The 16,313-nt window shown below is 32.9% G+C and overlaps 1 protein-coding gene across 2 annotated transcripts in view; it reads left to right on the top strand.

Annotated features, from left to right (window-relative positions):
- Nucleotides 1-15,661, top strand: part of kcnt2b (potassium sodium-activated channel subfamily T member 2b) — a 140,258-nt gene extending 124,597 nt beyond the window's left edge. For both annotated transcript variants that reach the window (XM_055186398.2, XM_055186402.2), the window contains 6 exons: nucleotides 3,989-4,090; nucleotides 4,443-4,526; nucleotides 4,650-4,778; nucleotides 5,000-5,339; nucleotides 14,942-15,026; nucleotides 15,261-15,661. In XM_055186398.2, coding sequence (XP_055042373.2) covers nucleotides 3,989-4,090; nucleotides 4,443-4,526; nucleotides 4,650-4,778; nucleotides 5,000-5,339; nucleotides 14,942-15,026; nucleotides 15,261-15,378 — 858 coding nt within the window. In that variant the 3' untranslated portion in view covers nucleotides 15,379-15,661. The remainder of the gene's footprint in view (nucleotides 1-3,988; nucleotides 4,091-4,442; nucleotides 4,527-4,649; nucleotides 4,779-4,999; nucleotides 5,340-14,941; nucleotides 15,027-15,260) is intronic.
- Nucleotides 15,662-16,313: the final 652 nt, after the last annotated feature.

The raw sequence follows: 16,313 nt of genomic DNA, 5'->3' as shown, positions 1-16,313 counted from the left end.
ACAGTATGTGGAAATTAATGGTTTTTGAACCATAAACCACATGAACACAGTGTATTATACCAAATACACAAAATAATGTTTTTTAGCAATGAACTAGGTGCACTTTAAATATAGTTTAAATGATTTAAAACTATTTTAGCCTTACGTTACTCAGTATACCTATTAAATATTAAGATTAAAGAAATATTATGAATTTTTATTTCATTAATAGCTCAGACAAAATAATAATTGTAAAATTAAATTAAATTAAATTAAATTAAATTAAATTAAATTAAATTAAATTAAATTAAATTAAATTAAATTAAATTAAATTAAATTAAATTAAATTAAATTAAATTAAATTAAATTAAATTAAATTAAATTAAATTATTGACATTCAACATTCAACATTAATAAAATAATTGACATTTAACGTTAATAAAATAATTGACATTCAACGTTAATAAAATAATTGACATTTAACGTTAATAAAATAATTGACATTCAACGTTAATAAAATAATTGACATTCAACGTTAATCAAATAATTGACATTTAACGTTAATCAAATAATTGACATTTAATGTTAATCAAATAATTGACATTTAACGTTAATCAAATAATTGACATTTAACGTTAATAAAATAATTGACTTTCAACGTTAATAAAATAATTGACATTCAACGTTAATAAACGAATTGACATTCAACGTTAATAAACGAATTGACATTCAACGTTAATAAACGAATTGACATTCAACGTTAATAAAATAATTGACATTTAACGTTAATAAAATAATTGACATTTAACGTTAATAAAATAACTGACATTTAACGTTAATAAAATAATTGACATTTAACGTTAATAAAATAATTGACATTTAACGTTAACTCTTTCACCGCCAGCATTTTTTTTAAAAGTTGCCAGCCAGCGCCAGCGTTTTTCATGATTTTCACCAAAGTTTAATGATTTCCAGAAAATGTTCTTCTTCAAATATATAAACATACAATATACCAAATGAAAGAACAGACCCTCTGCTTTCAAACAAAAAAAAACGTTTCATCCTCCCTTGAGTAGTTCTTTTGTAATCATGGGTAGGTTTCTGTAAAAACACCACATTTTGAGCAAAAAGCTGAGATAATTCCATGTTTGTGACGGACTTTTCATAGAGATCCCATTCAGAGCGATCTTTAAAACAGACACGGACATGCAGCAGCTTGCCATAGGGCAATACTTCCGGGTTAAAAAAGTTGCGGAAGGGCGCCACCTGGTGGATAATAGCGGTATTGCGGAAAGACGGAAAATCTCGTCATTGGCGGGGAAGCGTTTTCTCTTAATTGACGAGATATCTCGTCAATGGCGGGGAAAGAGTTAATAAAATAATTGACATTCAACGTTAATAAAATTATTGACATTCAACGTTAATCAAATAATTGACATTCAACGTTAATAAAATAATTGACATTCAACGTTAATAAAATAACTGACATTTAACGTTAATAAAATAATTGACATTCAACTTTAATAAAATAATTGACATTCAACGTTAATAAAATAATTGACATTTAACGTTAATAAAATAATTGACATTCAACGTTAATAAAATAATTGACATTCAACGTTAATAAAATAATTGACATTCAATGTTAATAAAATAATTTACATTTAACGTTAATAAAATAATTGACATTCAACGTTAGTAAAATAATTGACATTTAACGTTAATAAAATAATTAACATTTAACGTTAATAAAATAATTGACATTCAACGTTAATAAAATAATTGACATTCAATGTTAATAAAATAATTGACATTCAATGTTAATAAAATAATTGACATTCAATGTTAATAAAATAATTTACATTTAACGTTAATAAAATAATTGACATTCAACGTTAGTAAAATAATTGACATTTAACGTTAATAAAATAATTAACATTTAACGTTAATAAAATAATTGACATTCAACGTTAATAAAATAATTGACATTCAACGTTAATAAAATAATTGACATTTAACGTTAATAAAATAATTGACATTCAACGTTAGTAAAATAATTGACATTTAACGTTAATAAAATAATTAACATTTAACGTTAATAAAATAATTGACATTCAACGTTAATAAAATAATTGACATTCAACGTTAATAAATTAATTGATATTCAACGTTAATAAAAATCATTGACATTTAACGTTAATAAAATAATTGACATTAACGTTAATAAACTAATTGACATTCAACGTTAATAAAATAATTGACATTTAACGTTAATAAAATAATTGACATTCAACGTTTATAAAATAATTGACATTCAACGTTAATAAAATAATTGACATTAACGTTAATAAAATAATTGACATTCAACGTTAATAAAATAATTGACATTAACGTTAATAAAATAATTGACATTCAACGTTAATAAATTAATTGACATTCAACGTTAATAAAATAATTGACATTTAACGTTAATAAAATAATTGACATTAACGTTAATAAAATAATTGACATTCAACGTTAATAAAATAATTGACATTTAACGTTAATAAAATAATTGACATTCAACGTTAATAAAATAATTGACATCAACGTTAATAAAATAATTGACATTCAATGTTAATAAATTAATTGACATTCAACGTTAATAAAATAATTGACATTCAACGTTAATAAAATAATTGACATTAACGTTAATAAAATAATTGACATTCAACGTTAATAAAATCATTGACATTCAACATTAATAAAATAATTGACATTCAACATTAATAAAATAATTGACATTTAACGTTAATAAAATAATTGCCATTAACGTTAATAAAATAATTGACATTCAACGTTAATAAAATAATTGACATTCAACGTTAATAAACTAATTGACATTCAACGAGTAATAAAATAATCGACATTTAACATTAAAAAATAATTGACATTTAACGTTAATAAATTAATTGACATTCAACTTTAATATAATAATTGACATTCAACGTTAATAAACTAATTGACATTCAACGTTAATAAAATAATTGACATTTAACATTAAAAAATAATTGACATTTAACGTTAAGAAATGAATTGACATTCAACTTTAATATAATAATTGACATTCAACGTTAATAAAATAACTGACATTTAACGTTAATAAAATAATTGACATTCAACTTTAATAAAATAATTGACATTCAACGTTAATAAAATAATTGACATTCAACGTTAATAAAATAATTGACATTCAACGTTAATAAAATAATTGACATTCAACTTTAATAAAATAATTGACATTCAACGTTAATAAAATAATTGACATTCAACGTTAATAAAATAATTGACATTCAACATTAATAAAATAATTGACATTCAATATTAATAAAATAATTTACATTCAACGTTTATAAAATAATTGACATTTAACATTAAAAAATAATTGACATTTAACGTTAAGAAATGAATTGACATTCAACTTTAATACAATAATTGACATTCAACGTTAATAAAATAACTGACATTTAACGTTAATAAAATAATTGACATTCAACTTTAATAAAATAATTGACATTAACGTTAATAAAATAATTGACATTTAACGTTAATAAAATAATTGACATTCAACTTTAATAAAATAATTGACATTCAACGTTAATAAAATAATTGACATTCAACGTTAATAAAATAATTGACATTCAACGTTAATAAAATAATTGACATTCAACGTTAATAAAATAATTGACATTCAACGTTAATAAAATAATTGACATTCAACGTTAATAAAATAATTGACATTCAACATTAATAAAATAATTGACATTCAATATTAATAAAATAATTTACATTCAACGTTTATAAAATAATTGACATTCAACGTTTATAAAATAATTGACATTCAACATTGTGCCAACAAGTACACAATGTTTACAAGTAGGACCTCATTGGATCGAATAACGAAATGAAGAGTTTCAGATCCTATTTTGTAATTCATTATTTTGTTTTTTGCTTTGTCTGTATGCTGTAGAAAGAGAGAGAGAGAGGCTCCAACCTGGTCTTCATGTTCAGATTACCATTTGCAGCAGGGAAGGTGTTTAGTGTCAGTATGCTGGACACTCTGCTGTATCAGGTAACACACAGATCAAATATTGCTTTATTTTTCTATCTTTCAAAATAATCCTTGATGACAAAACAATATAAGGGGGAGGCAAGTACATTTTCAATTTTTTGATGATGTCCAAAATGTGTGCCAATCTACCTAACTTCACCCTGGACCAGCGGTTCTCAACCAAACCTTGCATAAAACAATCCCAAACTTAAAATTTGAATAAACAAAACCACCCTTGAATTCATCTGCTTTCCCATTTTCATTTGCATCCAGATGTACAATATGGTGACTGAGGTCTACTGAAACATTTATAAACACTTTTATTTAAATACCAATACGCACATATCTGTTTTTCATCTTTGGTGTGTTGTAGTCCTTCGTAAAAGACTACATGATCTCCATCACCAGGCTGCTGCTAGGTCTGGACTCGATGCCTGGATCTGGCTTTCTGTGTGCTGTGAGTATAAGCAGCCCATCATTAAACCCATTATTAGATCATTCCAGACAGCTGTAATCCGGTAGTATCTGAACGATTACGCTGATAATGATGATGGTCGTAATCAAATGATCTTCGTTGTAGATGAAGATCACGGAGGAGGACTTGTGGATCCGTACTTACGGTCGTCTCTACCAGAAGCTGTGCTCCTCAACAGGAGACATTCCCATTGGGATCTACCGCACTGAAGCTCACAAACTCCCCGTCTCGGAGGTACATTAATAACCAGGGCCATGTGGGTCACTCTTGAAATTGAATTTTATTGTACTGTATTGTTCCTGTAGCTGAAATGGTAGAGAATTGCAATAAAAGTACAAAGGTCCTGGTTTTGATCCCAAAGAACAGAAATACAATTTTAAACAGGAATAACATAATATTATTGCTTTTATAGTCATGCAGATGATTTGTGATTATTTCGTGTTCGTTTTTCTCAGTCTCAGGTGTCTATAACGGTGGAAGACTACGAGGATACGCGAGAGCCCCGGGAACCTCTGCTTTGCCGCTCCGGTCCTCACCGTAACTCAACCTCATCTGAACCGCCCTCATCCTCACAAGCCATGGACCACCCGCTCCTGAGGAGGAAGAGCATGCAGTGGGCACGGCGATTGAGTCGTAAGGGTGGGAGGAGCTCCAGTGGAACCAAGGGTATGGGGAGCGCAGCCGAGCGCATTAGCCAGCAGAGACTCAACCTTTTCCGGCGCTCGGAGAGACAGGAGCTCAACGCTCTGGTCCGCACCCGCATGAAGCACCTGGGTCTCTCGCCGTCTGGATTTAGTGAGTGTGTGCTCATGTGTGAGAACTGACAAAAAAATATATATATATATATATATATATATATATATTTTTTTTTATTTATATATATATATTTTTTTTATGAATTGGACAAGCCACAAGCTTTTGTAAAATGGCAAATATACACACACCTGTGACCCCCACGTCAGTTATAGTTCACCCAGAGATGAAAATTAGCCAGATTTTACTCACCTTCACACCATCCTACAGTAGGTGTAAATGAACCCAATCTCAAGACAAGTTATGGTATAGTAACTAAATATTTGATTTCATTATTCGTGTTCTTCGACGCACTTTTCCGCTTTTTTCGTGTCACTCAGCATGAATTTCTATAAATAGTATTTCGTGTCCGTAGCACGACTTTCTTTTTTGTCTCATTTTTATGTATTGTTTTTTATTTTCTATTTTTAAATCATTGTCGCTTGGGGTTGGGTTTAGATTTGGGTTAAGATGTACTTTTATGTATTGGTTTCTACATGTTTTTCTTCCTATTTTTTATATTTTTGCTTGGGTTGGGGTTAGAGTTGGGGTTTGGGTTAAGGATGTCTGAAATGTAACAGAAAGTTATTCTAACCCCAAACCTAAGCGACAATGGTAAACAAAATTTGAAAAAAAGAAAACTATACATAAAATGACATGAAAAAAAGTTGTGCTAGGGACACAAAAAGCTATTTATAGAAATTTGTGCTGAGTGACACGAAAAAGACATTCGTGCTCAATGTCGTGGTATAGTCACTTAATATTTGATTGATTTATTCATGTTTTTGGACACGCTTTTCTGCTTTTTTTCGTATCATTGAGCACGAATGTCTGTTTCGTGTCACTCAGCATGAATTTCTATAAACAGTTTTTCGTGTCCGTAGCACAACTTTATTTTTGTGTAATTTTATTTATTGTTTTTTATTTTTTATTTTAAAATCATTGTCGCTTGGGGTTGGAGCTAGATTTGGGTTTGGGTTAGGACGTAATTTTATGTATTGGTTTCTACGGGCTCTGTCTTACACCCGGCGCAATGCAGGGCAATGCCCGACGCCAGTGTCTTTTGCTAGTTTCCACCCTGCGCAATTATAATTTTCACGTTTAGCGTCGCGTTGTTTAAATAGCTAATGGATGGTGTGTTCAGGCGCATTGTTGGCGCGTTGCTATTTTGAGGCAACTAAAATAGACTACGCCATTGACCAACAAAAACCTGGTCTAAAGTCTAAAGTCAATGACGCAATATGTTTTTTGTTATTTAAAGAGCGCATTAGTAATATGCGCCTAAACAGGACGACAACGCAGGTTTGCTTAACACATACATGAATGCGCAGCAGCACAAAATGCTTTTAAATATGAAAGATTAAAGGATTGAATGTAAAAGATTATTATTGAGTCTCTTGGACATAAATGAGGACTAATTATGAGACGTTAGAAGGCACAAAGAGCTGCTTTACCTGCAGCCTGGTATGTAAATATATGCTTTGCTTTAAACAAATGCATCTGCTTTTAAATGTTTTTAAATGCTACCTCATGGATTTATTGTATATGATGACTCTGTACCTGTGGATATGATGAGATAAAAAAAACATTTTTAAGTAATGCTTAAAAAATCTTGTGACGCTGTCCAAGTGCTGAACCTTGTGGAGAGCCGTTTGTAAATTCTTTATCTCCTGTTTTTTACAAATAAAGTATTTTAGAGTACAAACCTTGTCTTACATGCTTGTAAATTATTATTTACACACATTTAAAGCAATTAAAAGCCAGCTTTTTTACTTCCATGACTAAATGAAAACGGGTTTTAAAGGTTTTAATAAAAAAATAACAATTTCAATAGAAGTGTAAAACAACACAATTATTTGACATTAATCTTAAACTGGGGATCTTCTTCCTCCGCTTAGTTTTTCCGTTTACATAGTCCGTCATCTAAATAGGGATTAGACATAGCGCCAGCGCAACTTGCTTTTAAAGGGGAGGAGAGCTGAGACTCTCATTGGTACGTTACGCCCAAAATACTCCCATTAATCATAAAAAAAATAGGACTAGCCCTTTTCGACCATGCGCTCGACACACAAACCATTTTTCCCGTCGTTAAATTAGCAAAAGTGGATTCGGACACGCCCATTTAGACGTTGCGCTGTGCGCTTTAGACAATGCGCTTAGATCGTTAAATAGGGCCCTACATGTTTTTCTCTGATTTTTAAACAATTTCGATTGGAATTGGGGTTAGAGTTGAGGTTTGGGTTACAGATGTCTGACAAACCATTAGACAGAAAGTCGTTCTAACCCTAACACCAAGCGACAATAATAAACAATACATATAATGACACGAAAAAGAAAGTTGTGCTAGGGGCAGGAAAACTATTCATAGGAATTCGTGCTGAGTGACATGAAAAAGACATCCGTGCTCAATGACACGAAAAAGGCGGAAAATCGGTTCCAAGAACACAAATAAATAAATCAAATATTTCATGACTATACTACGACTTGCCTTGAGATTGGGTTGCTTTATGACTTTTGTCTTTCAGTCAAACACAGTCAGAGTTATATTAAATAATATCCTGACTCTTTTCACCTTTATAATGTCATTAGAAAGTAATTAAATGTCTTGTGAGGCGAAGCGATTGGTTTTTGTAAAGAAACCAACCTTTTTCGGCGCTCGGAGAGACAGGAGCTCAACGCTCTGGTCCGCACCCGCATGAAGCACCTGGGTCTCTCGCCGTCTGGATTTAGTGAGTGTGTGCTCATGTGTGAGAACTGACAAAAAAAAAAATATATATATATATATATATATATATATATATTTTTTTTTATTTATATATATATATTTTTTTTATGAATTGGACAAGCCACAAGCTTTTGTAAAATGGCAAATATACACACACCTGTGACCCCCACGTCAGTTATAGTTCACCCAGAGATGAAAATTAGCCAGATTTTACTCACCTTCACACCATCCTACAGTAGGTGTAAATGAACCCAATCTCAAGACAAGTTATGGTATAGTAACTAAATATTTGATTTCATTATTCGTGTTCTTCGACGCACTTTTCCGCTTTTTTCGTGTCACTCAGCATGAATTTCTATAAATAGTATTTCGTGTCCGTAGCACGACTTTCTTTTTTGTCTCATTTTTATGTATTGTTTTTTATTTTCTATTTTTAAATCATTGTCGCTTGGGGTTGGGTTTAGATTTGGGTTAAGATGTACTTTTATGTATTGGTTTCTACATGTTTTTCTTCCTATTTTTTATATTTTTGCTTGGGTTGGGGTTAGAGTTGGGGTTTGGGTTAAGGATGTCTGAAATGTAACAGAAAGTTATTCTAACCCCAAACCTAAGCGACAATGGTAAACAAAATTTGAAAAAAAGAAAACTATACATAAAATGACATGAAAAAAAGTTGTGCTAGGGACACAAAAAGCTATTTATAGAAATTTGTGCTGAGTGACACGAAAAAGACATTCGTGCTCAATGTCGTGGTATAGTCACTTAATATTTGATTGATTTATTCATGTTTTTGGACACGCTTTTCTGCTTTTTTTCGTATCATTGAGCACGAATGTCTGTTTCGTGTCACTCAGCATGAATTTCTATAAACAGTTTTTCGTGTCCGTAGCACAACTTTATTTTTGTGTAATTTTATTTATTGTTTTTTATTTTTTATTTTAAAATCATTGTCGCTTGGGGTTGGAGCTAGATTTGGGTTTGGGTTAGGACGTAATTTTATGTATTGGTTTCTACGGGCTCTGTCTTACACCCGGCGCAATGCAGGGCAATGCCCGACGCCAGTGTCTTTTGCTAGTTTCCACCCTGCGCAATTATAATTTTCACGTTTAGCGTCGCGTTGTTTAAATAGCTAATGGATGGTGTGTTCAGGCGCATTGTTGGCGCGTTGCTATTTTGAGGCAACTAAAATAGACTACGCCATTGACCAACAAAAACCTGGTCTAAAGTCTAAAGTCAATGACGCAATATGTTTTTTGTTATTTAAAGAGCGCATTAGTAATATGCGCCTAAACAGGACGACAACGCAGGTTTGCTTAACACATACATGAATGCGCAGCAGCACAAAATGCTTTTAAATATGAAAGATTAAAGGATTGAATGTAAAAGATTATTATTGAGTCTCTTGGACATAAATGAGGACTAATTATGAGACGTTAGAAGGCACAAAGAGCTGCTTTACCTGCAGCCTGGTATGTAAATATATGCTTTGCTTTAAACAAATGCATCTGCTTTTAAATGTTTTTAAATGCTACCTCATGGATTTATTGTATATGATGACTCTGTACCTGTGGATATGATGAGATAAAAAAAACATTTTTAAGTAATGCTTAAAAAATCTTGTGACGCTGTCCAAGTGCTGAACCTTGTGGAGAGCCGTTTGTAAATTCTTTATCTCCTGTTTTTTACAAATAAAGTATTTTAGAGTACAAACCTTGTCTTACATGCTTGTAAATTATTATTTACACACATTTAAAGCAATTAAAAGCCAGCTTTTTTACTTCCATGACTAAATGAAAACGGGTTTTAAAGGTTTTAATAAAAAAATAACAATTTCAATAGAAGTGTAAAACAACACAATTATTTGACATTAATCTTAAACTGGGGATCTTCTTCCTCCGCTTAGTTTTTCCGTTTACATAGTCCGTCATCTAAATAGGGATTAGACATAGCGCCAGCGCAACTTGCTTTTAAAGGGGAGGAGAGCTGAGACTCTCATTGGTACGTTACGCCCAAAATACTCCCATTAATCATAAAAAAAATAGGACTAGCCCTTTTCGACCATGCGCTCGACACACAAACCATTTTTCCCGTCGTTAAATTAGCAAAAGTGGATTCGGACACGCCCATTTAGACGTTGCGCTGTGCGCTTTAGACAATGCGCTTAGATCGTTAAATAGGGCCCTACATGTTTTTCTCTGATTTTTAAACAATTTCGATTGGAATTGGGGTTAGAGTTGAGGTTTGGGTTACAGATGTCTGACAAACCATTAGACAGAAAGTCGTTCTAACCCTAACACCAAGCGACAATAATAAACAATACATATAATGACACGAAAAAGAAAGTTGTGCTAGGGGCAGGAAAACTATTCATAGGAATTCGTGCTGAGTGACATGAAAAAGACATCCGTGCTCAATGACACGAAAAAGGCGGAAAATCGGTTCCAAGAACACAAATAAATAAATCAAATATTTCATGACTATACTACGACTTGCCTTGAGATTGGGTTGCTTTATGACTTTTGTCTTTCAGTCAAACACAGTCAGAGTTATATTAAATAATATCCTGACTCTTTTCACCTTTATAATGTCATTAGAAAGTAATTAAATGTCTTGTGAGGCGAAGCGATTGGTTTTTGTAAAGAAACCAACCTTTTTCGGCGCTCGGAGAGACAGGAGCTCAACGCTCTGGTCCGCACCCGCATGAAGCACCTGGGTCTCTCGCCGTCTGGATTTAGTGAGTGTGTGCTCATGTGTGAGAACTGACAAAAAAAAAAATATATATATATATATATATATATATATATATTTTTTTTTATTTATATATATATATTTTTTTTATGAATTGGACAAGCCACAAGCTTTTGTAAAATGGCAAATATACACACACCTGTGACCCCCACGTCAGTTATAGTTCACCCAGAGATGAAAATTAGCCAGATTTTACTCACCTTCACACCATCCTACAGTAGGTGTAAATGAACCCAATCTCAAGACAAGTTATGGTATAGTAACTAAATATTTGATTTCATTATTCGTGTTCTTCGACGCACTTTTCCGCTTTTTTCGTGTCACTCAGCATGAATTTCTATAAATAGTATTTCGTGTCCGTAGCACGACTTTCTTTTTTGTCTCATTTTTATGTATTGTTTTTTATTTTCTATTTTTAAATCATTGTCGCTTGGGGTTGGGTTTAGATTTGGGTTAAGATGTACTTTTATGTATTGGTTTCTACATGTTTTTCTTCCTATTTTTTATATTTTTGCTTGGGTTGGGGTTAGAGTTGGGGTTTGGGTTAAGGATGTCTGAAATGTAACAGAAAGTTATTCTAACCCCAAACCTAAGCGACAATGGTAAACAAAATTTGAAAAAAAGAAAACTATACATAAAATGACATGAAAAAAAGTTGTGCTAGGGACACAAAAAGCTATTTATAGAAATTTGTGCTGAGTGACACGAAAAAGACATTCGTGCTCAATGTCGTGGTATAGTCACTTAATATTTGATTGATTTATTCATGTTTTTGGACACGCTTTTCTGCTTTTTTTCGTATCATTGAGCACGAATGTCTGTTTCGTGTCACTCAGCATGAATTTCTATAAACAGTTTTTCGTGTCCGTAGCACAACTTTATTTTTGTGTAATTTTATTTATTGTTTTTTATTTTTTATTTTAAAATCATTGTCGCTTGGGGTTGGAGCTAGATTTGGGTTTGGGTTAGGACGTAATTTTATGTATTGGTTTCTACGGGCTCTGTCTTACACCCGGCGCAATGCAGGGCAATGCCCGACGCCAGTGTCTTTTGCTAGTTTCCACCCTGCGCAATTATAATTTTCACGTTTAGCGTCGCGTTGTTTAAATAGCTAATGGATGGTGTGTTCAGGCGCATTGTTGGCGCGTTGCTATTTTGAGGCAACCAAAATAGACTACGCCATTGACCAACAAAAACCTGGTCTAAAGTCTAAAGTCAATGACGCAATATGTTTTTTGTTATTTAAAGAGCGCATTAGTAATATGCGCCTAAACAGGACGACAACGCAGGTTTGCTTAACACATACATAAATGCGCAGCAGCACAAAATGCTTTTAAATATGAAAGATTAAAGGATTGAATGTAAAAGATTATTATTGAGTCTCTTGGACATAAATGAGGACTAATTATGAGACGTTAGAAGGCACAAAGAGCTGCTTTACCTGCAGCCTGGTATGTAAATATATGCTTTGCTTTAAACAAATGCATCTGCTTTTAAATGTTTTTAAATGCTACCTCATGGATTTATTGTATATGATGACTCTGTACCTGTGGATATGATGAGATAAAAAAACATTTTTAAGTAATGCTTAAAAAATCTTGTGACGCTGTCCAAGTGCTGAACCTTGTGGAGAGCCGTTTGTAAATTCTTTATCTCCTGTTTTTTACAAATAAAGTATTTTAGAGTACAAACCTTGTCTTACATGCTTGTAAATTATTATTTACACACATTTAAAGCAATTAAAAGCCAGCTTTTTTACTTCCATGACTAAATGAAAACGGGTTTTAAAGGTTTTAATAAAAAAATAACAATTTCAATAGAAGTGTAAAACAACACAATTATTTGACATTAATCTTAAACTGGGGATCTTCTTCCTCCGCTTAGTTTTTCCGTTTACATAGTCCGTCATCTAAATAGGGATTAGACATAGCGCCAGCGCAACTTGCTTTTAAAGGGGAGGAGAGCTGAGACTCTCATTGGTACGTTACGCCCAAAATACTCCCATTAATCATAAAAAAAATAGGACTAGCCCTTTTCGACCATGCGCTCGACACACAAACCATTTTTCCCGTCGTTAAATTAGCAAAAGTGGATTCGGACACGCCCATTTAGACGTTGCGCTGTGCGCTTTAGACAATGCGCTTAGATCGTTAAATAGGGCCCTACATGTTTTTCTCTGATTTTTAAACAATTTCGATTGGAATTGGGGTTAGAGTTGAGGTTTGGGTTACAGATGTCTGACAAACCATTAGACAGAAAGTCGTTCTAACCCTAACACCAAGCGACAATAATAAACAATACATATAATGACACGAAAAAGAAAGTTGTGCTAGGGGCAGGAAAACTATTCATAGGAATTCGTGCTGAGTGACATGAAAAAGACATCCGTGCTCAATGACACGAAAAAGGCGGAAAATCGGTTCCAAGAACACAAATAAATAAATCAAATATTTCATGACTATACTACGACTTGCCTTGAGATTGGGTTGCTTTATGACTTTTGTCTTTCAGTCAAACACAGTCAGAGTTATATTAAATAATATCCTGACTCTTTTCACCTTTATAATGTCATTAGAAAGTAATTAAATGTCTTGTGAGGCGAAGCGATTGGTTTTTGTAAAGAAACATTTATATTTCAAACTTTATAGAGAAATTAGAGAGTTAAGGTCACGCAGTAGGTTGACCTCTGACCTAAAATTACAAAACCCCACCGCTGTACAAAAACCCATGTAACTGTTTTTGTTTAAATCTATATCTTTTGATATACTGTATATATTGGGGTTAGATTTGGGGTTTGGGTTAGGATGTAATTTTATGTATATTAGTTTCATGTTTTTCTTCCGATTTTTGAACTATTTTCATTTGGGGTTGGGGTTACATTTGGGGTTTGGATGTAATTTCATGTATTGGTTTCTACATGTTTTTCCTCAGATTTTTTTAATATTTTCGCTTGGGTTTGGGGTTAGAGTTGGGGTTAAGGGTGTCTAAAAATGTAACAAAGTCATTCTAACCCCAAACCCAAGCGACAATGGGAAAAATGGGGGGGGGTGAGAAAACAATACATATAATGACATGAAAAACAAAGCTGTGCTAGGGACATGAAAAACTATTTCTAGAAATTTGTGCTGAGTGACATGAAAAAGACATTTGTGCTCAATGTCGTGGTATAGTCACTTAATATTTTATTTACTTAATTATGTTTTTGGATTGCTTTTCCGTTTTTTTCGTGTCATTGCGTGCAAATGTCTGTTTCATGTCACTCAGCACAAATTTCTATAAATAGATTTTCATGTCCATAGCACGTCTTTCTTTTTTGCGTCATTTTTGTATCGTTTTTTATTTTCTATTTTAAAATCATTGTCACTTGGGGTTGGGGCTAGATTTGGGTTAGGACGTAATGTTATGTATTGGTTTCTACATGTTTTTCTCTGATTTTTAAACAATTTCGCTTGGAATTTTGGTTAGAGTTGAGGTTTGCGTTAAAGATGTCTGACAGAAAGTCGTTCTAACACTAACCCCAAGCAACAATAGTAAACAATACATATAATGACACGAAAAAGAAAGTCGTGCTAGGGAGTCGGGACACGAAAACTATTAATAGAAATTCATGCTGAGTGACATGAAAAAGACCACCGTGCTCAATGATACGAAAAAAAAAACGGAAAATTGTGTCCAAGAACCCGATTAAATAAATCTAACATTTCATAACTATACCGCAACTTGCCTTGAGACTGGGTTGGTATATGACCTTTGTCTTTCAGCCAAACACAGTCAGAGTTATGTTAAATAATATCCTGACTCTTTTCAGCTTTATAATCCGTCATTCTATTGTGCCCCATTTTTAAAGCATCAAAAAGTGCATCCATCCAATAAAAACTAATCCATATAGGTAATTAAATGTCTTGTGAGGGGAAGCGATTGGTTTTTGTAAATAATCATTTATATTTCAAACTTTATACGTGTGAAAGAGAGAGTTAAGGTCAGGCAGTAGATTGACCTCTGACCCAAAATTACAAAAACCCATTGCTGTATAAAAGCCCATGTTCCTGTTTATGTATACACTCTTTGTATATATTTTGTTACCGTTTGTGATTCATAGTCTTGTGTCTTGTTTTTTGTTGTCTGCTATCAGATGGTATGACAGATCAGGGCAACAGACTCTCCTATATCCTCATCAATCCCTCCCCTGACACACGCCTTGAACTTCATGATGTCGTGTGAGTATTATAACATTAGTAACATCAGATTTTTGAGTTCAATCTTAAGCCAAGATTCGCCCCGAAAGACATGATCTGAATGACATTTAACGTGATCACAATTTACAAAGTGCAACAATGGTGCATTCAAGTCCTGTCTGACAAATTGTATTTATGAGTCGAGTGCACATGAATGCCACCACAGAGTCATAATTACGAATAGAAACGTTCATAATTTTTTGGTTATTCCTGCAGGTATCTGATCAGACCAGATTTACTGTCAGCGGTGCCTAACCAGGCCAGTGGTCGCAAGCCAAGCGCAGGCCCAGCGGAGGCACACAGATTTGACACACAGGACAGCACTCATTTATGAATACAATCACCACAAAAATCCCATTGTGGAGGTTAAATATAAGCTGTGTGTGCGTGTGCACGACTGAGAGAGGTGGACCGTGACGGATTGGACGGATGTAGAAAACAACAGCAAGTGGAAATGTTGGAAAGCAACCGAGGAACGTGACACATGTGAACTGAATCTACACTGTAAAAAGTGATCTGGCTTTTATAGTTGCCTTCACTCATCACTCACCAAAGTCAAACTGAATGTTACATAGTCAGTACTGAAATTGTTGTGAGCACATGATTTCACATTTCAACTAACTATTATATGTTTTGCATACAGAAATTGTCTGTTGTGAACCTTTTTATTTTTTGTGAAATTACTTTACAATTAAACGGATAGTTCACCCGAAAATGAAAATTTTGTCATCTGTGTATCATCTTATCCTTATTTATCAAAATATTTTCTTTTCAGTTCAACAGAAGAAAGAAACTCGTACAACATGAGGGATGAGGAAATAATGACAGAATTTTCATTTTTGGATGAACTGTCCCTTTAAGCATTTTTCTCCCAAGGTGTCTTTAGATTAATAATTGTAAAATCTATGTTCGTAGATTTTTTTACATTATATAAGTCATCCCAAACAATGCTCAAAGGACTTTACTACAGCAATCATTCTCTATGTGATCCCCACCTTTAATTTGAACCGACATACATCATTATTAATAATCAAAGATTTTTGTTCAGACATAGCTTGGTACAGTTGATCGCGTCTGGCCAGTGTCATGTTCCTGTCTTTCTCCCTTTGCTTTGCTGTCTACTGACCTGATCTATTATTTAAAAAAATAATACATTTAAAGAAGAAACCGATGTATTCTGAACAGGTGGCTGGTGATTTCTTTTTCGAGGGCGCACGATGTGAAGCTTTTCACAACATGACATGAGCCACACACATGACGGGCTACATA

The sequence above is a fragment of the Misgurnus anguillicaudatus genome, chromosome 19 (genome assembly GCF_027580225.2).
Source record: "Misgurnus anguillicaudatus chromosome 19, ASM2758022v2, whole genome shotgun sequence".
Lineage (NCBI taxonomy): Eukaryota > Metazoa > Chordata > Actinopteri > Cypriniformes > Cobitidae > Misgurnus > Misgurnus anguillicaudatus.
Note: the sequence above shows the minus strand (reverse complement) of the source record. Positions and strands in the feature narration are given on the sequence as shown.